The 26,700-nt window shown below is 38.3% G+C and overlaps 7 protein-coding genes across 11 annotated transcripts in view; all 7 read left to right on the forward strand.

The window, feature by feature from the left end:
* Positions 1-15,789, forward strand: LOC122784109 (trace amine-associated receptor 4-like). The gene is made up of 2 exons (XM_044049206.1): positions 1-1,063; positions 15,755-15,789. Exon 1 carries the CDS (start codon positions 79-81, stop codon positions 1,048-1,050), a length of 972 nt encoding a protein of 323 aa, XP_043905141.1. The 5' UTR covers positions 1-78; the 3' UTR covers positions 1,051-1,063; positions 15,755-15,789.
* On the forward strand, positions 3,952-4,989 carry LOC122784485 (trace amine-associated receptor 4-like; the record flags this gene model as incomplete). Its single annotated transcript, XM_044049781.1, has 1 exon — positions 3,952-4,989. A coding segment is annotated over exon 1 (918 nt), but the record flags the coding sequence as incomplete, so codon positions are not given.
* Positions 6,858-8,280, forward strand: LOC122784106 (trace amine-associated receptor 4-like). Its single transcript, XM_044049204.1, has one exon. It carries the CDS (start codon positions 7,239-7,241, stop codon positions 8,208-8,210), a length of 972 nt encoding a protein of 323 aa, XP_043905139.1. The 5' UTR covers positions 6,858-7,238; the 3' UTR covers positions 8,211-8,280.
* Positions 11,505-12,800, forward strand: LOC122784120 (trace amine-associated receptor 4-like). The gene has a single exon (XM_044049216.1). It carries the CDS (start codon positions 11,631-11,633, stop codon positions 12,582-12,584), a length of 954 nt encoding a protein of 317 aa, XP_043905151.1. The 5' UTR covers positions 11,505-11,630; the 3' UTR covers positions 12,585-12,800.
* Positions 14,415-26,700, forward strand: part of LOC122784105 (trace amine-associated receptor 4-like) — a 25,669-nt gene continuing 13,383 nt past the window's right edge. For 2 of the 4 annotated variants that reach the window (XM_044049203.1, XM_044049202.1), the window contains exon 1: positions 14,415-15,754. In XM_044049203.1, coding sequence (XP_043905138.1) covers positions 14,770-15,741 — 972 coding nt within the window. In that variant the 5' untranslated portion in view covers positions 14,415-14,769 and the 3' untranslated portion in view covers positions 15,742-15,754. Of the gene's footprint in view, positions 15,755-15,918; positions 16,266-26,700 lie in introns of those variants that run through there. The other 2 variants (XM_044049201.1, XM_044049200.1) reach the window with 2 other exon arrangements.
* LOC122784112 (trace amine-associated receptor 4-like) overlaps positions 20,044-26,700 on the forward strand; it is a 9,116-nt gene continuing 2,459 nt past the window's right edge. Inside the window, exon 1 of one of the 2 annotated variants that reach the window (XR_006362141.1) lies at positions 20,044-21,496. Coding sequence is in view for 1 of the 2 variants with exons in the window: in XM_044049210.1 (XP_043905145.1) it covers positions 20,349-21,317 (969 nt within the window). In the remaining variant the exon portion in view is untranslated. Of the gene's footprint in view, positions 21,678-26,700 lie in introns of those variants that run through there. The other variant, XM_044049210.1, reaches the window with a different exon arrangement.
* On the forward strand, positions 24,868-26,124 carry LOC122784110 (trace amine-associated receptor 4-like). The gene has a single exon (XM_044049207.1). The coding sequence runs from the start codon at positions 24,990-24,992 to the stop codon at positions 25,959-25,961; it is 972 nt and encodes a 323-aa protein (XP_043905142.1). The 5' UTR covers positions 24,868-24,989; the 3' UTR covers positions 25,962-26,124.

Genomic DNA, 26,700 nt, shown 5'->3' on the forward strand with positions numbered 1-26,700 from the left:
CAAAGACTATACTGCGCTGTATGATAATGTCACTTCTGTATTTATTCACGTTATTAAGGTATTAGTGATCTTTAAAGCATGGCAACATTTGATGTTTTTGCTGAACAGCTTCTTTTTAATGAATCTGCAAATGTTCCTGACATTACTGCAGTGGAGCTTTCGTATTTATTTTGTATTTTTGGTGGCTCTTTGTCAGTTCTCATAATGTGTGGAAACCTGCTTGTAATAATCTCCATTGTTTACTTCAAACAGCTCCACACTCCTACAAACTTTCTGATGCTCTCTCTGGCTGTGGCTGACCTGCTAGTTGGACTTTTAGTTGTGCCTTTCAGCATCATTATTATTATGAGTTCATATTGGCGTCTTAATGATTTCCTCTGTATGGTACGGAGCAGCTTAGATGTGTTACTGTGCAATACCTCCATTTGGAACGTGTGCTTCATTTCTGTTGACAGATATTACGCAGTGTGTCAGCCTCTGAGATACAGAAATAGAATAACTGTGCGTGTTGTTTTGATTATGATCGTGGTGTCCTGGACATTTGCCACTCTAAATGGAATTATTTTCACATTTCAGGCCCCTGATAAAGGACAAAATATCAACAGGTGTGCTTTATTTCAAAAAAAAAATCAGAATATTGTAGTTGTGGGAGTTTTTATTGCGTACGGCATCCCAACTATTTTGATGTCTTTAATCTACCTAAAGATATTGATGGTGGCACAGAAACAGGCACGCAGCATCCAGAGCATGGCAAACTCTAATGCAACTGTCAGTAAAATGGAGAAAAAGGCGACTAAAACTCTGTCTATTGTGGTGGGGATTTTTCTCATGAGCTGGATGCCTTTCTTTCTCTGTATGAGCTTCTATCCTTTCAGCAATTCTACAATACAGGTTTATGTAATGCAGTCACTGAAGTGGCTTGGATGGACAAATTCAATGTTCAATCCATTTATTTATGCTTTCTTTTACAGCTGGTTTCGATCAGCTTTTAAGATGATCATTACAGGGAAAATATTTACAGATGATGTTTCTAATTCTAAACTCTCTTGATTCATTATATGATTTACTGACTGATTTTAGTGATCAGGTCTGGCACTAAGGATGAATATATTATGTCTCATATCTCTGTATTCATCTCATATGTTGATACAAATTCCATCTGTACTATGCAGTAACTGTCTATTTTTGCAACACAATGTATAGAAAGCCTCTTGACAAGTGCCTAATATGTGAGGTGTTGTCTCTGTCATTAACAAAATGTGATGGGTCAGTCCCTTTGTAAACCTAATATTAATCTCTTTTAATGAGTGTGCTGTTATTGTCATTCTTTTTGTCACTGTCAATGTTATTAGTTGTCCATGACCTTGAAGGTCCAATAGTAACAAGTAAGCTATATTAAAATGTTCATAAATCAGTATTAGTTGTCCATGACTTGTTCTTGTGAAGTTTTTATCGTAACACACAGGCAATGCTTTTAGAAGAATTACTGAATATATTCATGAACTCTGGATTAGTTTTCAGTTCATAACGTATTCAAGAAATAATCATGATATTATGGTGATAAAATTTAGAGTAAGTCTTTCATTGGCAGGTTATATACAGGACATTATCCCCTCAAAGTACCTTGGCCCACATGCTTGCCCTCATGAGCATGTTCAAATGCAGATTGTTATTTTATGCATTGCCAGACATATGAGTCTTCAGTCATAACTGAATAATGCTGGCGTTATTATCTTATCAAAGCAACCTGTGAACAACTATTTGTATTTACTAAAATGATCAATGAGATGAACGTGTCATTAATCGGGTCTTGCAGTAGGAATGTGTACATTCTGACATCTCTGTATTCATCTGACATATTTGTGCACACAATTTTTCTATGTAATGCATAACTGGCTGTTTTTTGCAACAGTGCATTGGAAACACGTTGTAAGTACATGACATACAACGTGATGTCCTCCTAAAATAATATGATGTGTCAATCTATAAACCCTAATATGTATCTGTACGATTGTGTGTGTTGTTATTGCCATTCTGCACACACTGCAGTTGTAGGATGAATACGGGCAGACAAATATTTGTTGCTGTCAATGTCGTCCATGACCTTCCCTTGGGAAGATCCTATAATAACACACAAGCAATGCTTTCCCCAAGAAAGGCCTGAAGTAGCTGCTACGTGGCGTCAAGTTTCAGTCTTCGCTGGGTCTGCTTCTACTAAAACCTCTTTTTTTCCCCACAGCACTGCTGCTGTGAAAATGTTGTCATATTTGAACCAATCTCTTCAAAGACGGTTGTCCTTGTAAATCCCAACAGATCTGTTCGGATTTTGCCGTCACCACTCAACAGAAACTGCACTTAGTGTTTTCAAAGAAGAAACAAAGGCCTTCCTCGATAAAGGAGGCTGTGTTGGTGCAGTTTTCCTCGACCAACAAAAGACTTTTGATACCGTTGACCACAAAATCTTACTAGCCAAAACAAACCAGTTTAACTTTTCCATGCAATCTATTAACTCGATGAAGTCATATCTCTCTAATAGAATGCAATCAGTTCTGGTCAACAGTTTCACCTTTCAGAGAGTGTACCAAGGGAGTTCCACAAGGCTCCATACTTGGACCAGCTCTCTTTTCGTCATATATCAATGACCTTCCAGATGCATGCACAAACATTAATATACAAATGTATGCAGATGATGCAGTAATATATGCACCAGCAAAAAGTATACATGAAGCTGGTCGCATCCTTACATCTGCCATGGTCCAAGTTCAAGATTGGCTTAAAAAATTGTGCCTTCTCCTAAACACCAAAAAGACATGACGTTCTCTAAATAAATGAACAAATGTACAAATTCAAACGTCTTTTTTGGGAAATGAGGAGCTTAAACTGGTGCAGGAGTTCAAGTACCTTGGAGTGATTCTTTCACCCAACCCCTGAATTCAAGAATCATGTCAAGAAAATGTCCAAAACAATAAAATTCAGTCTGTACAATTTCAGACATATTAGACCATCCATGACACGAGAGGCAGCGAGGATGTTTCTGTATGCCATGGTGTTCTCACACATAGAATACTGTTTTACACACTGGACACTCACGGGTGAAACCACTCTCAAACAAACTGAATCACTATATAAAAGGGCGATACAAATCTTTGCGAGAAAACCAATCTCATATCATCATTGTCCTATTCTAGAAACGTATAATCTCTTGAGTTTTGAGGATTTCAAATATTTCAAATTTGCTTGTGCTTAAATCTAACCAACATTGCACTCATTAGAAGATAATGATAAAGATTTTTTTTATGTCTCTGTATGTCACACTTGTTGAATGTAATTTGTCACTTTGTCTTATGTGCTGTTGATATTTATGAAATGTACTAACTTTTACTTTTTTATTGACTAATGTACAGTATATGTCTTTTATTGGTATCTCCATACCTTTGCCCAGGGACTACAGTTGAAAACCAACTTTGCAGCTAAAACTGGCACGTTTACAGAAATGTTCATGAGTGTGCATTGTCCCTGATTCAAATCAATCAATCAATACATAAATATTTAGTTTTGGACGCCAACAACTATGAAAAATGGTCACTTAAATCAACCTTCTCCATTCTAGTACTTGGTTGGCATTTCAGCAGGTTGCCTTGACCATGTTTACATGCCTAAATGAATTGAGTTGCTGCCATGACTTTGGCCCTTAGTCAGACAAAGAGTTGAACACATACTTAATAATGTGGCCAGTGAATGGATCATAGCAAGAGGAACAGTTTAAAATGAAAAACAGCATATTAAACTGTGGTAATAAACTAAAGTTTACTATCACTGCTGTAACTAAATACTAAATATTCAGCATGTTGACCTACTTTAAACACACCTTTCTTGAATTGAATATGTTAATGAGCTTGAACATAACAAAGTCCTCAATAGAAGAGACATTAGAGACACCTTTTACAGACCAGGTTTAAGAGCATATCATGAAACATACAGATACTTTGTACTGCTGCATTCTTATGTCACATGCAGGTGCAATTTTCTTAATGTAAGGTAGGATATTTAGGTATTAGTGATCGTTTAAGCATGGAGTCTTCAGATGTTGTTGTTTTTAATCAATCAGCAAATGTGCCTGACATAACTGCAGTGACTATTTCATATCTATTATGTATTTTTGGTGGCTCTTTGTCAGTTCTCATATTGTTTGGAAACCTTCTTGTAATAATCTCTATTGTTTACTTCAAACAGCTCCACACTCCTACAAACTTCCTGATGCTCTCTCTGGCTGTGGCTGATCTACTAGTTGGAATTTTAGTTGTGCCTTTCAGTATCATGCTCTTTGTGAAATATTGGCATATTGAAGATTTACTTTGTAAGGTACGAGGCAGTTTAGATGTGTTACTGTGCAATTCCTCTATTTGGAACTTGTGCTTCATTTCTATTGACAGATATTACGCAGTGTGTCAGCCTCTGAGATACAGAATTAAAATAAATGTCCGTGTCGTCGGGATCATGATTCTGGTGTCCTGGACTATTGCCACTCTAAATGGAATTATTTTCACATTAAAGGCCCCAGAAAAAGGACAGAAAAACAACAGATGTGTATTATTTCAACCGAAAACACAGAATACAGTAGTTGTTGGGGTTGCTGCTGGGTTTGGTCTCCCAGCTATTTTGATGTTTGCAATCTACCTAAAGATTTTGATGGTGGCACAGAAACAGGCACGCAACATCCAGAGCATGGCAAAATCTAATTCAAATGTCAGTAAAGTAGAGAGAAAGGCGACTAAAACTCTGGCTATTGTGGTGGGGATTTTTCTCATGAGTTGGACGCCTTACTTTCTGTCCGTCAGCTTTCATCCTTTGAGCAATTATACAATACCACTTCATGTAATTCAGTCATTTAAGTGGCTTGGATGGTCAAATTCATTGTTCAATCCATTTGTGTATGGTTTCTTTTACAGCTGGTTTCGATCAGCTTTTAGGATGATCATTACAGGGAAAATATTTACAGATGATTGTTCTAATTCTAAACTCTCTTGATTGATTGATTGAAGACCCGATTAATGACACATCAGTGATGTGCCATTAATCGGGTCTTGCTCTAGGAATGTGTACATTCTCACATCTCTGTATTCATTTATGCACACAATTTTCTATGTTATGCAATAACTGTCTGTTTTTTGCAACAGTGTATAGGAAACATTTTGAGAAGTACATGACATGCAACGTGATGTCCTCCTAAAAAAACGTGATGTGTCAATCTATAAACCCTAATATGTATCTGTACGACTGTGTATGTTGTTATTGCCATTCTGCACACAGTGCAGTTGTAAGATGAATATAGGCAGATAAATATTTGTTGCTGTCAATGTGGTGTCCATGACCTTCTCTTGGGAAGATCCTATAAAAGCACACAAGCAATGTGTATAACTAATACATTTCCAGTGCTGACTAATTTCTAATACAGTTAGGATTTTAATTATGAATAAGAGGATGAGTTACTTTGTTTTGGTTAAACAGTATTTTAGTTGAGTAGTGTATGAAACACACAGCACTAGAATAATTTTGTAAATATTCAGTCTTCAGTCATCACAAACGTATATTGTATATGATGGTGTCTAATCAAAGCAACCTGTTAACCGGATTCACTAAAGTTATCAATGAGCAAAAAAAACCCCACACATTTAAGATTATATCTGTTTATTTTGATTAAGTATAATGCAGTGGGTCAGGGCTTTTAAATTAAAAGAGACTTGTAAAAATATTTGGTTGATTGAAAAAAGACTGCTTCCAGGGTATGTTGCACTGAATGAACACAGCATTTTGACCCTCAGACATAAAATGGTCACATGCCTCTCCCTGTAAGATCCTCATAGCCTTTACCATAAAACATAACAACCTTTATTAAAAAATGTATTTCACGATCAAATTTCTTAAAGAAATAATAACATTATAACAACTTTTCTGAAATGTCTAAAAATGACCAGACTAATGTCATATTTAGTTTGACTACTGTAGTTACAGTATAGTAAGCTAAAGCTCATCATTCCATCCCATACTGCTTGCCAATGTCATCAAACTCAGTCTTTTATTATTGTTTAGATTGAGAGAAAGCGAGAGAGAGAAACGCCTAGCAGCAGAAATTACATACTGTACATTTAATTATTTGATGAAACAGAATGTGAACAGAAGGAAATTATTTCAAAATGTCAAATTTATTTATTTATTTATAAATTTATTTCAAAAAATATATAAAAGCATGAATGAATAAAATGTTATTCATTTGTGGCAGAAAATATGCTGTATATGTACATCAAAAATGAATAAATGAATGCCAATTCAAATCTGATCCGACATATTCATTACAATTTAATAATATTAAATGATACAACAGAATGGCCAAGAAATTCATGAAACATAGTATAATCAGTGGTAGGCTAATTCGGAGCAACAGTGGTTAAATGGCTGGTGGCTGCGGCATGGCTGGTATGAGTAGGTGAGCAGGCTGAGGTGATTAAAGCAGGTGGCTACAAAGGCTTGTTCTGACAGCATGAAATTCTGTAATTTAGACCAGTGATGAAAAGAAGCATGAGAGAGTTCGAGGGAATGCACCCACTGTAGAACCTGCAACCTCGAGTCAACTCCCTTTTTTTGCTTTTCCATCAGGGATAGTAATGGTTGATTTTTTTAGTACCTGCTCTGGCAAAGTTCCAAGCACATTCAGCTGATGCAACAGTCAACAGACTGCTGGCCACTGATTGGTCAGGGAGTATCGTCACTGGAAGAGTCATGAGCGTAAGATTGACGCAAGAATCAAACCAAATAAATTTCCAGGCCAATGTGGATGAAAAGCAGAAACGATACAGAATGTTTGCAGATTTCTCTACACTCATTCCCTCCCTCTTTGGAGACATAAAGGACACTGTCTCCATCCAAGAAGCATGTTGAGTCCATCTTAAATGACCTGAGGCACAACAAATGTACGTCCAACAGTTATCCTCCATTGAAGGCAAAGCGGTCGTAAATATTGTCTTTGAGGAGCAATTTAAATGAAAATGTAATCTCGGATTTTTGAATGAATGGGTGACAACTTTCTTGATATGCTAATGTGCTTGAAAAGTACTTGTAATCTTGTGGCACTGCTTGAGATTTGAAACCCACATGCAAAGACTATACTGCGGTGTATGATAATGTCACTTCTGTATTTGTCTTGTCAGGCACATTATTAAGGTATTAGTGATCTTTAAAGCATGGCAACAGCTGATGTTTTTGCTGAACAGCTTCTTTTTAATGAATCTGCAAATGTTCCTGACATAACTGCAGTGGAGCTTTCATATTTATTTTGTATTTTTGGTGGCTCTTTGTCAGTTCTCATAATGTGTGGAAACCTGCTTGTAATAATCTCCATTGTTTACTTCAAACAGCTCCACACTCCTACAAACTTTCTGATGCTCTCTCTGGCTGTGGCTGACCTGCTAGTTGGACTTTTAGTTGTGCCTTTCAGCATCATTATTATTATGAGCTTATATTGGCGTCTCAATGATTTCCTGTGTATGGTACGGAGCAGCTTAGATGTTATACTGTGCAATACCTCCGTTTGGAACGTGTGCTTCATTTCTGTTGACAGATATTACGCAGTGTGTCAGCCTCTGAGATACAGAAATAGAATAACTGTGCGTGTTATTTTGATCATGATCATGGTGTCCTGGACATTAGCCACTCTAAATGGAATTATTTACACGTTAAAGACCCCAGACAAAGGACAAAAAAACGATAGATGTTTAATATTTCAACAGAAATCACAGAATACAATAGTTGTGGTAGTTTTTATTTCATTTGGCTTCCCAGCTATTTTGATGTCTTCAATCTACCTAAAGATTTTGATGGTGGCACAGAAACAGGCACGCAGCATCCAGAGCATGGCAAAATCTACTGCAGCTGTCAGTAAAGTGGAGAGAAAGGCGACAAAAACTCTGGCTATTGTGATGGGGATTTTTCTCATGAGTTGGACGCCTTTCTTTCTCGCTATGAGCTTTCATCCTTTGAGCAATTATACAATACCAGTTCATGTACTTCAGTCATTTAAGTGGCTTGGATGGTCAAATTCAATGTTCAATCCATTTATTTATGCTTTCTTTTACAGCTGGTTTCGATCAGCTTTTAAGATGATCATTACAGGGAAAATATTTACAGATGATTTTTCTAATTCTAAACTCTCGTGATTCATTATATGATTTACTCAACCTGTCCTCCAACTGCGAAGCTACTAGATACCACTTCCAAGGTACCAGGTTGCTGTCATGTATACAACTGCTAGGGGCGCTGGTTTTGAAAACGTAGACATATAGGACATATAGGTCATAATTCCTGCATACGACCTATATGTACGTTTCATCGGAGGACAGTCTCGATTCACTGACTGATTTGAGTGATCAGGTCTGGCACTAAGGATGAATATATTATGTCTCATATCGCTGTATTCATCTCATATGTTGATACAAATTCCATCTGTACTATGCAGTAATGTCTGTTTTTGCAACACAATGTATAGAAAGCCTCTTGACAAGTGCCTAATATGTGAGGTGTTGTCTCTGTCATTAACTGTGTGATGGGTCAGTCCCTTTGTAAACCTAATATTTATTTATTTTAATGTTTTTGCGGTTATTGTCGTTCTTTTTGTCACTGTCAATGTTATTAGTTGTCCATGACCTTAAAGGTCCAATAGTAAGACGAGCTATATTAAAATTCACATAAATCAGTATTAGTTGTCCATGACTTGTTCTTGTGAAGGTTTTATCGTAACACACAGGCAATGCTTTTCGAAGAATTACTGAATATATACATGAACGTATTCAAGAAATAATCATGATATTATGGTGATAAAATTTAGAGTAAGTCTTTCATTGGCAGGTTATATACAGGACATTATCCCCTCAAAGTACCTTGGCCCACATGCTTGCCCTCATGAGCATGTTCAAATGCAGATTGTTATTTTATGCATTGCCAGACATATGAGTCTTCAGTCATAACTGAATAATGCTGGCTTTATTATCTTATCAAAGCAACCTGTGAACAACTATTTGTATTCACTAAAATGATCAATGAGATGAACGTGTCATTAATCGGGTCTTGCAGTAGGAATGTGTACATTCTGACATCTCTGTATTCATCTGACATATTTATGCACACAATTTTTCTATGTTATGCAATAACTGTCTGTTTTTTGCAACAGTGCATTGGAAACATTTTGAGAAGTACATGACATACAACGTGATGTCCTCCTAAAATAATATGATATGTCAATCTATAAACCCTAATATGTATCTGTACGATTGTGTGTGTTGTTATTGCCATTCTGCACACACTGCAGTTGTAGGATGAATACGGGCAGACAAATATTTGTTGCTGTCAATGTCGTCCATGACCTTCTCTTGGGAAGATCCTATAATAACACACAAGCAATGCTTTCCCCAAGAAAGGCCTGAAGTAGCTGCTATGTAGCGTCAAGTTTCAGTCTTCGCTGGGTCTGCTTCTACTAAAACCTCTTTTTTCCCCACAGCACTGCTGCTGTGAAAATGTTGTCATATTTGAACCAATCTCTTCAAAGACGGTTGTCCTTGTAAATCCCAACAGATCTGTTCGGATTTTGCCGTCACCACTCAACAGAAACTGCACTTAGTGTTTTCAAAGAAGAAACAAAGGCCTTCCTCGATAAAGGAGGCTGTGTTGGTGCAGTTTTCCTCGACCAACAGAAGACTTTTGATACCGTTGACCACAAAATCTTACTAGCCAAAACAAACCAGTTTAACTTTTCCATGCAATCTATTAACTGGATGAAGTCATATCTCTCTAATAGAATGCAATCAGTTCTGGTCAACAGTTTCACCTTTCAGAGAGTGTACCAAGGGAGTTCCACAAGGCTCCATATATGGACCAGCTCTCTTTTCGTCATATATCAATGACCTTCCAGATGCATGCACAAACATTAATATACAAATGTATGCAGATGATGCAGTAATATATGCACCAGCAAAAAGTATACATGAAGCTGGTCGCATCCTTACATCTGCCATGGTCCAAGTTCAAGATTGGCTTAAAAAATTGTGCCTTCTCCTAAACACCAAAAAGACATGACGTTCTCTAAACAAATGAACAAATGTACAAATTCAAACGTCTTTTTTGGGAAATGAGGATCTTAAACTGGTGCAGGAGTTCAAGTACCTTGGAGTGATTCTTGACTCCACCCCTGAATTCAAGAATCATGTGAAGAAAATCTCCAAAACAATAAAATTCAGTCTGTACAATTTCAGACATATTAGACCATCCATGACACCAGAGGCAGCGAGGATGTTTCTGTATGCCATGGTGTTCTCACACATAGAATACTGTTTTACACACTGGACACTCACTGGTGAAACCACTCTCAAACAAACTGAATCACTATATAAAAGGGCGATAAAAATCTTTGCGAGAAAACCAATCTCATATCATCATTGTCCTATTCTACAAACGTATAATCTCTTGAGTTTTGAGGATTTCAAATATTTCAAATTTGCTTGTTCAATATATAAAATACTTCATGGACTCGCACCTCCACCACAAAGTGAAAATATAAAGTTTAAGTCTGCTGTTGGCACAGCTACAAGGTCAGTGTCCAGAGGTGACTGTGAGGTGCCCTATAGAAGGACTGTGTTTGTACAATCTGTTCTCTCTGTTAGAGGCGGTCACACTTGGAACAGTATCCCCCACGCTATAAGGGAACTTCCTACATATAACACTTTTAAAAATCAGCTGAAATCTGGCTTAAATCTAACCAACATTGCACTCATTAGAAGATAATGATAAAGATTTTTTTATGTCTCTGTATGTCACACTTGTTGAATGTAATGTGACACTTTGTCTCATGTGCTGTTGATATTTATGAAATGTACTAACTTTTACTTTTTTATTTACTAATGTACAGTATATGTCTTTTATTGGTATCTCCATACCTTTGCCCAGGGACTACTGTTGAAAACTAGCTTTGCAGCTACAACTGGCACGTTTACAGAAATGTTCATGAATGTGCATTGTCCCTGATTCAAATCAATCAATCAATAAATAAATATTTAGTTTTGGACGCCAACAACTATGAAAAATGGTCACTTAAATCAACCTTTTCCATTCTAGTACTTGGTTGGCATTTCAGCAGGTTGCCTTGACCATGTTTACATGCCTAAATGAGTTAAGTTGCTGCCATGACATTTGCCATTTAGTCAGACAAACAATTGAACACATACTTAATAATGTGGCCAGTGAATGGATCATAGCAAGAGGAACAGTTTAAAATGAAAAACAGTACATTAAACTGTGATAATGAACTAAAGTTTACTATCACTGCTGTAACTAAATACTAAATATTCAGCATGTTGACCTACTTTAAACACACCTTTCTTGAATTGAATATGTTAATGAGCTTGAACATAATTTATAATCCTGACACTCCTCAATAGCAGAGAGATTAGAGACACCTTTCACAGACCAGGTTTAAGAGCATGTCATGAAACATACAGATACTTTGTACTGCTGCATTCTTATGTCACATGCAGGTGCAATTTTCTTAATGTAAGGTAGGATATTTAGGTATTAGTGATCGTTTAAGCATGGAGTCTTCAGATGTTGTTGTTTTTAATCAATCAGCAAATGTGCCTGACATAACTGCAGTGACTATTTCATATCTATTATGTATTTTTGGTGGCTCTTTGTCAGTTCTCATATTGTTTGGAAACCTTCTTGTAATAATCTCTATTGTTTACTTCAAACAGCTCCACACTCCTACAAACTTCCTGATGCTCTCTCTGGCTGTGGCTGATCTGCTCGTTGGGATTTTAGTTGTGCCTTTCAGTGTCGTGCTCTTCGTGAAATATTGGCATCTTGAAGATTTACTTTGTAAGGTACGAGGCAGTTTAGATGTGTTACTGTGCAATTCCTCCATTTGGAGCTTGTGCTTCATTTCTGTTGACAGATATTACGCAGTGTGTCAGCCTCTGAGATACAGAATTAAAATAAATGTCCGTGTCGTTGAGATCATGATTCTGGTGTCCTGGACTATTGCCACTCTAAATGGAATTATTTCCACATTAAAGGCCCCAGACAAAGGACAAAGAAACAGATGTGTTTTATTTCAACCGAAAACACAGAGTGCAGTAGTTGTTACAGTTTTTATTGCATTTGGCATCCCAGCTATTTTAATGTTTGCAATCTACCTAAAGATTTTGATGGTGGCACAGAAACAGGCACGCAGCATCCTAAACATGGATAAATCTGGTGCAAATGTCAGTAAAATGGAGAGAAAGGCGACTAAAACTCTGGCTATTGTGGTGGGGATTTTTCTCATGAGTTGGACGCCTTACTTTCTGTCCATCAGCTTTCATCCTTTGAGCAATTATACAATACCACTTCATGTACTTCAGTCATTTAAGTGGCTTGGATGGTCAAATTCAATGTTCAATCCATTTGTGTATGGTTTCTTTTACAGCTGGTTTCGATCAGCGTTTAGGATGATCATTACAGGGAAAATATTTACAGATGATTTTTCTAATTCTAAACTCTCTTGATTCACTGATGTGTCATTAATCGGGTCTTGCTCTAGGAATGTGTACATTCTCACATCTGTGTATTCATTTATGCACGCAATTTTCTACGTTATGCAATAACTGTCTGTTTTTTGCAACAGTGTATAGGAAACATTTTGAGAAGTACATGACATGCAACGTGATGTCCTCCTAAAAAAATGTGATGTGTCAATCTATAAACCCTAATATGTATCTGTATGACTGTGTATGTTGTTATTGCCATTCTGCACACACTGCAGTTGTAAGATGAATACGGGCAGACAAATGTCCATGACCTTCTCTTGGGAAGATCCTATAATAACACACAAGCAATGTGTATAACTAATACATTTCCAGTGCTGACTAATTTCTAATACAGTTAGGATTTGAATTATGAATAAGAGGATGAGTTACTTTAGTTAGTTTTTGGTTATACAGTATTTTAGTTGAGTAGTGTATGAAACACACAGCACTAGAATCATTTTGTAAATATCAACGCTGTGTCTACAGTATATTTGTATGCATAGCCACATTTACAGTATTAGTCTTCAGTCACCACAAACTTATATTGTATATGATGGTGTCTAATCAAAGCAACCTGTTAACCGGATTCACTAAAGTTATCAATGAGCAAAAAAACCCCACACATTTAAGATTATATCTGTTTATTTTGATTAAGTATAATGCAGTGGGTCAGGGCTTTTAAATTAAAAGAGACTTGTAAAAATATTTGGTTGAATGAAAAAAGACTGCTTCCAGGGTATGTTGCACTGAATGAACACAGCATTTTGACTCTCAGACATAAAATGGTCACATGCCTCTCCCTGTAAGATCCTTATAGCCTTTACCATAAAACATAACAACCGTTATTAAAAAATGTATTTCACTATCAAATTTCTTAAAGAAATAATAACATTATAACAACCTTTCTGAAATGTCTAAAAATGATCAGACTAATGTCATATTTAGTTTGACTACTGTAGTTACAGTATAGTAAGCTAAAGCTCATCATTCCATCCCATACTGCTTGCCAAAGTCATCAAACTCAATCTTTTATTATTGTTTAGATTGAGAGAGAGTGAGAGAGAGAAACGCCTAGCAGCAGAAATTACATACTGTACATTTAATTATTTGATGAAACAGAATGTGAACAGAAGGAAATTATTTCAAAATGTCAAATTTATTTATTTATTTATAAGTTTATTTCAAAAAAATATAAAAGCATGAATTAATAAATTGTTATTCATTTGTGGCAGAAAATATGCTGTATATGTACATCAAAAATGAATAAATGAATGCCAATTCAAATCTGATCCGACATATTCATTACAATTTAATAATATTAAATGATACAACAGTTCGGCCAAGAAATTCATGAAACATAGTATAATCAGTGGTAGGCTAATTCAGAGCAACAGTGGTTAAATGGCTGGTGGCTGCGGCATGGCTGGTATGAGTAGGTGAGGAGGCTGAGGTGATTAAAGCAGGTGGCTACAAAGGCTTGTTCTGACAGCATGAAATTCTGTAATTTAGACCAGTGATGAAAAGAAGCATGAGAGAGTTCAAGGGAATGCACCCACTGTAGAACCTGCAACCTCGAGTTAACTCCCTTTTTTTGCTTTTCCTTAAGGGATAGTAATGGTTGATTTTTTTAGTACCTGCTCTGGCAAAGTTCCAAGCACATTCAGCTGATGCAACAGTCAACAGACTGCTGGCCACTGATTGGTCAGAGAGTATCGTCACTGGAAGAGTCATGAGCGTAAGATTGACGCAAGAATCAAACCAAATAAATTGCCAGGCCAATGTGGATGAAAAGCAGAAACGATACAGAATGTTTGCAGATCTCTCTACACTCATTCCCTCCCTCTTTGGAGACATACAGGACACTGTCTCCATCCCAGAAGCATGTTGAGTCCATCTTGAATGACCTGAGGAATTCGATTGAAGGCAAAGAGGTCTTAAATATTGTCTTTGAGGAGCAATTTAAATGAAAATGTAATCTCAGATTTTTGAATGAATGGGTGACAACTTTCTTGATATGCTAATGTGCTTGAAAAGTACTTGTAATCTTGTGGCACTGCTTGAGATTTGAAACCCACATGCAAAGACTATACTGCGGTGTATGATAATGTCACTTCTGTATTTGTCTTGTCAGGCACGTTATCAAGGTATTAGTGATCTTTAAAGCATGGCAACATCTGATGTTTTTGCTGAACAGCTTCTTTTTAATGAATCTGCAAATGTTCCTGACATAACTGCAGTGGAGCTTTCATATTTATTTTGTATTTTTGGTGGCTCTTTGTCAGTTCTCATAATGTGTGGAAACCTGCTTGTAATAATCTCCATTGTTTACTTCAAACAGCTCCACACTCCTACAAACTTTCTGATGCTCTCTCTGGCTGTGGCTGACCTGCTAGTTGGACTTTTAGTTGTACCTTTCAGCATCATTATTATTATGAGCTTATATTGGCGTCTTAATGATTTCCTGTGTATGGTACGGAGCAGCTTAGATGTTATACTGTGCAATACCTCCGTTTGGAACGTGAGCTTCATTTCTGTTGACAGATATTACGCAGTGTGTCAGCCTCTGAGATACAGAAATAGAATAACTGTGCGTGTTATTTTGATCATGATCATGGTGTCCTGGACATTTGCCACTCTAAATGGAATTATTTACACGTTTCAGGCCCCTGATGAAGGACAAAATATCAATAGGTGTGCTTTATTTAAAAAAACAAAACAGAGTACAGTAGTTGTGGGAGTTTTTATTGCGTACGGCATCCCAACTATTTTGATGTCTATAATCTACCTAAAGATTTTGATGGTGGCACAGAAACAGGCACGCAGCATCCAGAGCATGGCAAAATCTAATGCAACTGTCAGTAAAATGGAGAAAAAGGCGACTAAAACGCTATCTATTGTGGTGGGGATTTTTCTCATGAGCTGGACGCCTTTCTTTCTCTGTATGAGCTTCAATCCTTTCAGCAATTCTACAATACAGGTTCATGTAATACAGTCACTGAAGTGGCTTGGATGGTCAAATTCAATGTTCAATCCATTTATTTATGCTTTCTTTTACAGCTGGTTTCGATCAGCTTTTAAGATGATCATTACAGGGAAAATATTTACAGATGATGTTTCTAATTCTAAACTCTCTTGATTCATTATATGATTTACTCAACCTGTCCTCCAACTGCGAAGCTACTAGATACCACTTCCAAGGTACCAGGTTGCTGTCATGTATACAACTGCTAGGGGCGCTGGTTTTGAAAACGTAGACATATAGGACATATAGGTCATAATTCCTGCATACGACCTATATGTACATTTCATCGATTCACTGACTGATTTGAGTGATCAGGTCTGGCACTAAGGATGAATATATTATGTCTCATATCTCTGTATTCATCTCATATGTTGATACAAATTCCATCTGTACTATGTAGTAATGTCTGTTTTTGCAACACAATGTATAGAAAGCCTCTTGACAAGTGCCTAATATGTGAGGTGTTGTCTCTGTCATTAACTGTGTGATGGGTCAGTCCCTTTGTAAACCTAATATTTATTTATTTTAATGTTTTTGCTGTTATTGTCGTTCTTTTTGTCACTGTCAATGTTATTAGTTGTCCATGACCTTAAAGGTCCAATAGTAAGACGAGCTATATTAAAATTCACATAAATCAGTATTAGTTGTCCATGACTTGTTCTTGTGAAGGTTTTATCGTAACACACAGGCAATGCTTTTCGAAGAATTACTGAATATATACATGAACGTATTCAAGAAATAATCATGATATTATGGTGATAAAATTTCTTTCATTGGCAGGTTATATACAGGACATTATCCCCTCAAAGTACCTTGGCACACATGCTTGCCCTCATGAGCATGTTCAAATGCAAATTGTTATTTTATGCATTGCCAGACATATGATTACAAGTACATCCTAAGATGCTTCCCTCTTTCATTCACTTTAAGTGAATGTAGCCTTGGCCAGGAGGATTTGATGTCATCAGGCTGTAGCCATTGTTCATTGGGTGTTTCGACCCTTATCCGCAACACCCTGCCGATGTTGGGTCAGCAGTGGTGGCCATGTCACTGCCCATCTACTTCTCATGGATTCCAGCTTGGCTCCTCTCTCCTGCTCCATAACCAGCAAGAGTCTCTTTCTGCAGCCTCCCCCATCCTGCGAGCTGCTACCTTTCTCTCCTTCCCTGTTATTCCAATGGCTGTGAGCATTCTCCACACTGAGTGGTCAGGGAATCCTCTACAGCCGACCCCGACTGGGATCAGCCATGCCTGCCATCCCTTCCCCCACAGTCATGCAGAAGGTATTGGTATTTGGCTCTCTTCCTTTCAAAGGCCTGTTTACACCCCTCTTCCCATGGGACTGTGAGTTCTATGAGGATGTTTTGCCTCTTCCAACCACAGTACCATATCCGACCTCCGGGTTACAATGGACAATCTGGGGGAACCTCAGCCTTCCTCCCAGGTCGACCTTCATTTCCCATGATTGGGCCTTTTGCGGCAGACTGGTTCTTGTTGTTGCTGTGGTTGGTGGCTTATCCCCCTCCCTTACAAACTGGATTGATGTTTTCCAAAGTGGTTGACGTTTCTTTTTCCTCTCCTGCTCTAAGGTGTTAGCGAGTGTCATGAGTGCCTCATTGTGGCGCCATCTATACCTTCCTTGGGTGAGTGCTGTTTTACACCCGGATAGGATGTGTGCCATGGTACCCCTCTCTCCACAAAGCTTGCACAATGGGTCCTCTCTCATGCCCCACTTGTGCAAGTTTGTTGGAGTTGGGAGTGTGTCATACACTGATCACAGCAGGAAGGAGATGTGGAACAGCTCCAGTCTCCATAGGTCAGCCCAGGTGAACTTCCTCTTGGGAAGGTCCCATTTGGTCCAGGCTCCTTGGGAAGCTTGCTCCACTGCCTTTGATCTTCGTCCTTCCTCTTCCAGATTCCGTACCTCCTCTTGAATCATGGCTCTTTTGTCACTGGTTCCTGCCTTCCTCCACTGTTGGAAATGAAAGGTTTCAAGACCCTGTTTTCCTGTGCATGGCGCTCCTATGATGTCACGTAGCTTCAGTATGCTCTCAGCTTGTGCAACGGATGAGTCAGCTGCCCACTTGCGTCCTAATCTAGTGATGATGCCTGCATGTCTGACTTATTCATCCTCGGAGTCTCTGTATGTCATTATGACTGCACTTTGCAACTTGGAATTCCTCTAGCACGGATGACAGAGGAAGTTGGAGCTGCCCTGATCTTATGTAGAGGCCAACTGAAGTGAAGCTTGGAGGGATTCCCAACCACTTTCGGAGGTACTTATTGAACTTCCTCTCCATTCCTTCGACACAGCCACATGAGTCTTGGCAACAGTCCGTGTTGACAGAGCCATGCTTTAAACTTCCCCGGCAGCCCTGATTTTTCACTCCTCCTCATCCATTCCTCCATCTGCTTTTGCATACTGGCAACGTTGTTCCCGTCTGTCAGTGATTAATCAAACCACTTTCCGAGGCACTTGATTGGATTCTCCTCTATCGATGGAATCACTTCCCCTTGCACATGGAGCTTGTACCTGTTGGTCAATTTCCCGTTCCTGATCACCATGCTCCTGGATTTATTTGGCTTTAACTTTATTCTGGCCCATGTTGCCATGTGGTCCAGAACAGTTAGCGCCCACCTCGCCTCCACATGGGTTGTGGTCTTCACGGTAAGATCATCCATATATCCTCTTATTGGGGGTTGTCGGACTCCATTTTTGGACCCTGGGCTTCCTTCTCTGCAGCTGTTATTAAGAGGTTCATTCCAATGACGAAGAAGATGGGGGAGATTGTGCAGCCAGTTGCGATGCCCTTTTCCAGGCTTTGCTACTGTGTTGTGAAATGGGGTGTCTTGAATCGTAGCTGGATTCCGCCTAAGTAGCTTGTGATGTGCTGAGGGATGTGGTAGTGGACTAATGCTTCATTGATGAGGGCATGTGGGATTGGTCCATAGGCATTGGCAAAATCCTGCCAGACAACAGTCAGTTTGCCTTTGCTGGCTTTAGCCTCACAGATCATCTGACTGAGAACTCCGGTGTGTTCCAGGCATCCTGAGAAGCCTGGAATTGTGCCTTTATGGATAGCGGTGTTAATGTATCCATTCTCTGTCATGTACAAGGTCATCCTTTTGGCCAATATAGAAAAGAAGATCTTGCCTTCTGAAGATCTTAATGGTTGAGGAGTTCCCTTCCTTTGGCACAAAACAGCCCTCTGCCTTCTTCCAGCATGATGGCATGGTACCCTTTCTCCAGACCCTCCGGAACAACTTCCACAGCCTCCGAAGGAGCATTGGGCATTTCTTATATACTGTACCTTATAGGGTATACACCTTGGGCCAGAGGCAGATCATGTTCCGGCCTTCTTCACCACCTCTTGGACTTCCTTCCAGGATGGTTCGCTGATGTTGAGCTCTTTTTCCCGGGTCTTTGTGCTGTTGATGCTTGGGTTGGTGTCCAGGGCCTGGTTTCTGGAGGTGTCATTGTGGGTCTCCTTCAAGAACGCCTCCACATCTTCTCTGGAGCTGGTCAGTCTTGCTGAATTTGCTTCGCCCAGCAGTGTTCTGGTGAATAGGAAGGGGTCTTTCGTGAACTGGGATCTTTTTCTCTCTCTCTTCCTCCACTTCTTCAGAGCACTTGCTGCTCTTCGGAGTCTGCAGAGGCGCTCCTGGAGTTGACTCGTCAGATCCTTGATGCCTTCCCTTTCATCAGCAGGGGCTCCTTTGAAGAGCTTATTGAGATTCTTGATTTCTCCCCTCAGGCGATGCATTTCCCTTTCTCTTCTGCTTGGCTGGTATGCAGACTTGATGTTGACTTTTTTCTCCTCGATTCACACATTCAACATAATGTTCAAGATATTCAAAATATTTTGATTACGTAAATTGCAGTGGTTTGTTTATTCTGGATTTAAACAGACTCATTCCTTGAGTGTTTTGGACAATTCACTAATTTGAAAAATCACATTGAAGAAATTACTGTTAACTAATAACGGTTTGATGACAAGCGCTCCACTTAAACATATGCCTTCTTCTTTCAAGATGAAAATTATAGTTAATTTTGTGTTGGAAAGTATGTAAAAATGTCTTTAAAAAATAAGAAAATCATGCCAATTTCAGATGTGAACTGACATTTTTGATATCCATACATTATGTACTGCTTGATCCTGCACCGGAGGGTCGCAGGGGTGACATATGCGGGGTACACCCTGGATACTTTGCCAGTCCATCGCAGGGCCAAAAATAGAGACAAACAATGATTCACTCTCACATTCACACCTATGGTCAATTTAGAGTGACTAATTTAACTAATCTCCATATTGCATGTTTTTTGACTGTGTGAGGAAACTGGAACATGGGTCTTCTTGAAACAAAGGCAAGAGCGCTTATCACTACACCAACCGTGTGACACAATTGAAATATAATAACCTTAATTCAATGTGGATGTCACATACAAGTACATTCACAAGTAGATTGGACACATAGGTCGAGTTGTGGTGACGCTTATTGATATGCTTTAAACACATCTTTCGTACTGAATATGCTAATGAGCTAGAACAGTATTTCTAATCCTGACCTGCTCACCAGCAGAGAGATTAGGGTCACCTTTCACTACAGATGCACAAACACTGATTAAGTGTTTGGTTTGAAACATACAGACTTTATACTAGTTATATGCTGATTTGTCTTACTGTTAGGCATGTTGTTTAAGTATTACTGATAATTTAAGCATGGATTCTTCTGATGTTGTTGAAGATCAGCTTCTTTTTAATGAATCAGCAAATGTACCTGACATAACTGCAGTGACTATTTCATATCTATTATGTATTTTTGGTGGCTCTTTGTCAGTTCTCATATTGTTTGGAAACCTTCTTGTTATAATCTCCATTGTTTACTTCAAACAGCTCCACACTCCTACAAACTTCCTGATGCTCTCTCTGGCTGTGGCTGACCTGCTAGTTGGACTTTTGGTTTTGCCTTTCAGTATCGTGCTCTTTGTGAAATTTTGGCATCTTGAAGATTTACTTTGTAAGGTACGAGGTAGTTTAGATGTGTTACTGTGCAATTCTTCCATTTGGAACTTGTGCTGCATTTCTGTTGACAGATATTATGCAGTGTGTCAGCCTCTGAGATACAGAATTAAAATAAATGTCCGTGTCGTTGGGATCATGATTCTGGTGTCCTGGACTATTGCCACTCTAAATGGAATTATTTACACGTTAAAGACCCCAGACAAAGGACAAAAAAACAATAGATGTGTTTTATTTCAACCGAAAACGCAGAGTACAGTAGTTGTGGCAGGTTTTATTGCATTTGGCATCCCAGCTATCATAATGTCTTCAATCTACCTGAAAATTTTCATGGTGGCAAAGAAACAAGCACACAGCATCCAGAGCATGGCAAAATCTACTGCAGCTGTCAGTAAAGTGGAGAGAAAGGCAACTAAAACTCTGGCTATTGTGGTGGGAATTTTTTTCATGAGTTGGATGCCTTACCTTCTGTCCATCAGCTTTCATCCTTTCAGCAATTATACAATACCACTTCATGTACTTCAGTCATTTAAGTGGCTTGGATGGTCAAATTCAATGTTAAATCCGTTTGTTTATGCTTTCTTTTACAGCTGGTTTCGATCAGCTTTTAAGATGATCATTACAGGGAAAATATTTACAGATGATTTTTCTAATTCTAAACTCTCTTGATTCATTATATGATTTACTGACTGATGTTAGTGATCAGGTCTGGTACTAAGGATGGATATATTATGTCTCATATCTCTGTATTCATCTCATATATTTATTCAAATTCCAACTGTGCTACGCAGTAACTGTCTGTTTTTGCAACACAATGAAAGCCTCTTGACAAGTGCCTAATATGTGAGGTGTTGTCTCTGTCATTAACTATGTGATGGGTCAGTCGCTTTATAAACCCAATATATATCTATATTAATGTTTTTGCTTTTATTGTCATTCTTTTTGTCACTGTCAATGTTATTAGTTGTCCATGACCTTGAAGGTCCAATAGTAACACGCAAGCTATATTAAAAGTTTCATGAATCAGTATTAGTTGTCCATGACTTGTTCTTGTGAAGTTTTTATCTTAACACACAGGCAATTTTTTTTAGAAGAATTACTGAATATATACATGAACTCTTGTTTAGTTTTAGGTTATAACATATTCAAGAAATAATCATGATATTATGGTGAAAAAATGTTGAGTAAGAGTTTCATTGGCAGGTTATATACAGGATATTATTCCCTCAAAGGACCTTAGTGAACATGATTGCCCTCCATGAGCAGTTTTGTTATTATAATAATGCAGATTGTTATTTTATACATTGCCAGACATACGAGTCTTCAGTCATAAAAAAAACTACCTGGCATGCTGGCGTTATTATCTTAACAAAGTAATCTGCAAACAACAATTTGTATTCACTAAAATTATCAATGAGCTGAAAAAACAAAAAAACAAAACACATTCAACATTATGTTCAAGATATTTAAAATATTAAGATAAAGTAAATTGCAGTGGTTCGTTATTTCTGGTTTCAAACAGATTAATTGTTTGAGTGTTTTTGGACAATTCACTTATTTGAGAGTTCACGTTGAAGAAATGACTGTTAACTGATAATGGTTTGATGACAAGCACTGCTCTTAAACATATGCGTTCTTCTTTGATAATTGGCACATAATTGTTTTTTTTATACTGATAAATGTTTACATTATTATAATGATTTAATTGAAGCAATTGCTCACGTTTTGATTTCTTTCTTTATTTTACTGATGAGAAGAAAAGCAAAAGCACACACATGTGATGGCTTAAATTCACTTTTGTCTCATTAAATGGTCATTTAAATGTCCATATCGTTTTGATGATGTGGGTAAATTAAACAGAAGGTATGGCCTGCAAACTTTGCCGAAATTGATTTATTTGTCTCATTGTATTTAACACATGCTGTCAATAACATGCATAAAACTATTTGATAGATTTATCAAATTTACATGAGTGTAAATCACGGGGGCCCCACTCTGAAGCCAGGCCTTGGGGAGGGGCACAATGGCGAGCACCTGGTGTTCGGGTCTGCATCTATGTGGCTTAGCCGGGCACAGCCCAGAGAGGTAACGTGGGTCTCCCTTCCCATGGGCTCAACACCTGTGGGAAGGGCCCTGGAGGTCAGGTGCAGTGTGAGTTGGGTGATGGTCAAAGGTGAGGACCATGGCAGTCCAACCCTCAGCTGCAGAAGCTGGCTCTAGGGACGTGGAAAGTCACCTCACTGACAGTGAGACCTGGAGGGGTGTGATTGGGAGGAAGGCCACCCCAATCTAAACCCCAGTGCTGCTTTGTTGTTGGACTTCTGTGCTCATCATGGAGTTTCCTTAACAAACACCATGTTCAAGCAGAAAGGTGTCCATATGTGCACTAGGCACCAGGATACCCTTGGCCATGAGTCAATGAACAACTTTGTAGTCGTGTCATCAGACCTGTGGCCGTATGTCTTGGACATTTGGTGACGAGAGGGGCGGAGCTGTCAACTGATCACCACCTGGTGGTGAGTTGGCTCTGGTGACAGGGGAGGATGCCAGTCAGGCCTGGCAGACCTAAACGTATTGTGAGGGTCTGTTGGGACCATCTGGCAGAGTCCCCTGTCAGAAAGAGTTTCAACTCCCACCTCTGTCAGAACTTCTACCAAGTCTCGAGGGAGACGGGAGACACTTTCGTGCCTCCATTGTTGAGGCAGCTGACCGGAGCTGTAACCTCGAGGTGGTTGGTGCCTGTCGTGGTGGTAAACCCCAAACCCGTTGGTTGGACTCAGATGGTAAGGGATACCATCAAGCTGAAGAAGGAATCCTATCGGGGCTTTTTGGCCTGTGGGACTCCAGAGGCAGCTGATCGGTACTGGCAGGCCAAGTGGAATGCATCTTTGGCAGTCACTTAGCCAAAAACTTGGACATGGGAGGAGTTTGGTGAGACCATGGAAAATGATTTCCGGATGGCATCAAGGAGGTTCTGGTCATTGATCAATGAATGTTCCAAGGCAAGAACGGAATCCACATTTTTCTTTTCAAGCTGAGTTTCAACAAATCGGCCAGACCCTCCTTTACAGCACCTTAGAATAAACTTTCTTATGGAGGCCGAGCAGTGTGATGCCCCTATAATTGGCACACACCCTCTGGTCCCCCTTCTTTGTTCATGTATCCACAATATTGTATTCAAGAAGGAATGATAGTGAAAATGGTCCCTTATGTAGCAATAATACAGTATAGGTAAGGCGTATTGTTAGTTGGGTCACAGAAGTTTTAGATGTTTAAAAAGTGGGTTTGCTGAAAAAAGTTTGCTAACCACTGTTCTAAATATTCCTATATTCTCAATAAAGTGCTAGGTCACTTCAGTATGCAGTCACACATCTGCCTGTCCTGCAAATATTTCACAGTAAAAGCCCTATTGAAAAAGATGAATGGAAACAGGAAACAGAAAAGTGCTTTAACTTTGAAACAGTTACAGGACATGTTGTGTTTGTGACACATGCAACAGATCATGGCGTTGATGGTTGTTCAGTGGAGGAAAGATTCACCAGCTGTAGTGAGGTGTCTACAGTAACGGGTGAAGAGGGAGTTAGGGAGGAAGAGAGAGTGTGTTTGACTGAGTTGGAGACAAAAGCGACTTTGGGAAAAATGATCAAAAGCATCAGTCACTTCATCAGGAAGTAAGCCTAAACTCATGATCCACGCTGCTCCTGATTGTCATCAAACTAGGTCCTTTGTTATATTTTTGATTGACAGAAAGAGACTCATCAGAGCAAAAATGACAAACTATGCAATATAATTTGACTTTAAGGAAATTATTTCAAAAAAATTAAAAAGTAATACTGCTGACACATTGACCTGCTTATAAGTGGAGGCCTGAAAAGAAATAGCAGAAATTGAAAAATTGTGTTCTTCATCACTAACACTGTTCAAGAACAGGAAATTAAAGTTAATTTGTGGAGGAAAATATGTAAAATTTCTACAAAAATTAAGAAAATTATGCTAATTCCAGATGTGAACTGACAAGGTTTAAATATAATAACCTTAATTCATTGTGGAGATCAAATACAAATACATTCACAAGTAGATTGGACAAATAGGTAGAGTTGTGGTGATGCTTATTACGATACTTTAAACACACCTTTCGTGAACTTAATATGCTAATGAGCTTGAACAGTATTTTTAATCCTGACCTGCTCACCAGCAGAGAGATTAGGGTCATCTTTCACTACAAATGCACAAACCTGGATTAAGTGCATGATGTGAAATTTACAGACTTTATACTACTTACGTTGATTTGTCTTAATGTTATGTTAGGTATGGTGTTGAAGTATTACTGATCATTTAAGCATGGATTCTTCTGATGTTGTTGAAGATCAGCTTCTATTTAATGAATCCACAAATGTGCCTGACATAACTGCAGTGAATATTTCTTATCTATTGTGTATTTTTGGTGGCTCTTTGTCAGTTCTCATATTGTTTGGAAACCTACTTGTAATAATCTCCATTGTTTACTTCAAACAGCTCCACACTCCTACAAACTTCCTGATGCTCTCTCTGGCTGTGGCTGACCTGCTAGTTGGAGTTTTAGTTTTGCCTTTCAGTATCGTGCTCTTTGTGAACTCATATTGGCGTCTTGAAGATTTACTTTGTAAGGTACGAGGCAGTTTAGATGTGTTACTGTGCAATTCTTCCATTTGGAACTTGTGCTTCATTTCTGTTGACAGATATTACGCAGTGTGTCAGCCTCTAAGATACAGAATTAAAATAAATGTCCGTGTTGTTGGGATCATGATTCTGGTGTCCTGGACTATTGCCACTCTAAATGGAATTATTTTCACTTTGAAGGCCCCGGACAAAGGACAAAAAAACAACAGATGTGTTTTATTTCAACCGAAAACACAGAGTACAGTAGTTGTGGCAGGTTTTATTGCATTTGGCATCCCAGGTACCATAATGTCTTCAATCTACCTAAAGATTTTGATGGTGGCACAGAAACAGGCACGCAGCATCCAGAGCATGGCAAAATCTACTGCAGCTGTTAGTAAAGTGGAGAGAAAGGCGACTAAAACTCTGGCTATTGTGGTGGGAATTTTTTTCATGAGTTGGACTCCTTACCTTCTGTCCATCAGCTTTCATCCTTTGAGCAATTATACAATACCACTACATGTACTTCAGTCATTTAAGTGGCTTGGATGGTCAAACTCAATGCTCAATCCATTTATTTATGCTTTCTTTTACAGCTGGTTTCGATCAGCTTTTAAGATGATCATTACAGGGAAAATATTTACAGATGATGTTTCTAATTCTAAACTCTCTTGATTCATTATATGATTCACTGACTGATTTGAGTGATCAGATCTGGCACTAAGGATAAATATATTATGTCTCATATCTCTGTATTCATCTCGTATATTGACACAAATTCCATCTGTGCTCTGTAGTAACTGTCTGTTTTGTTTTTTCTATACACAATGTATAGAAAGATTAAAGATTCAAGAGGTTTATTGTCATATGTAAAAATATATATATAACTTAACAAGTTAAAAATGTACAGACTAAAAACAACAAAATTATAAATTAAAATGTAAAATGGAATCTTAGAACAGATCCAAGGACAATATTGCACGATTGATTCTGGGAAGAAATTATAACAGTATTGACAGTACAGAGAGTAGCACAAACCTGGATTAAGTGCATGATGTGAAAGACTCTTGACCAGTTCCTAATATGTGAGGTGTTGTTTCTGTCACTAACTATGTGATGGGTCAGTCCCTTATAAACCCAACATTTATCTCTTTTAATGTGTTTGCTGTTATTGTCATTCTTTTTGTCACTGTCAATGTTATTAGTTGTCCATGACCTTAAAGGTCCAATAGTAACAAGTAAGCAATATTAAATTTTCATGAATCAGTTTTAGTTGTCCTTGACTTGTTCTTGTGAAGTTTTTTATCATAACACACAGGCAATGCTTTTAGAAGAATTACTAAATATATACATGAACTCTTGTTTAGTTTTAGGTTATGACATATTCAAGAAATAGGCATGATATTATGGTGAT

This window comes from Solea senegalensis, linkage group LG17 (assembly GCF_019176455.1).
Source record: "Solea senegalensis isolate Sse05_10M linkage group LG17, IFAPA_SoseM_1, whole genome shotgun sequence".
Lineage (NCBI taxonomy): Eukaryota > Metazoa > Chordata > Actinopteri > Pleuronectiformes > Soleidae > Solea > Solea senegalensis.

Bases quoted from the DNA above. Each gene is read 5' to 3' on its own strand.
- LOC122784109 (XM_044049206.1), top strand. From the start codon at position 79: ATGGCAACATTTGATGTTTTTGCTGAACAGCTTCTTTTTAATGAATCT.
- LOC122784120 (XM_044049216.1), top strand. From the start codon at position 11,631: ATGGAGTCTTCAGATGTTGTTGTTTTTAATCAATCAGCAAATGTGCCT.
- LOC122784110 (XM_044049207.1), top strand. From the start codon at position 24,990: ATGGATTCTTCTGATGTTGTTGAAGATCAGCTTCTATTTAATGAATCC.
- LOC122784106 (XM_044049204.1), top strand. From the start codon at position 7,239: ATGGCAACAGCTGATGTTTTTGCTGAACAGCTTCTTTTTAATGAATCT.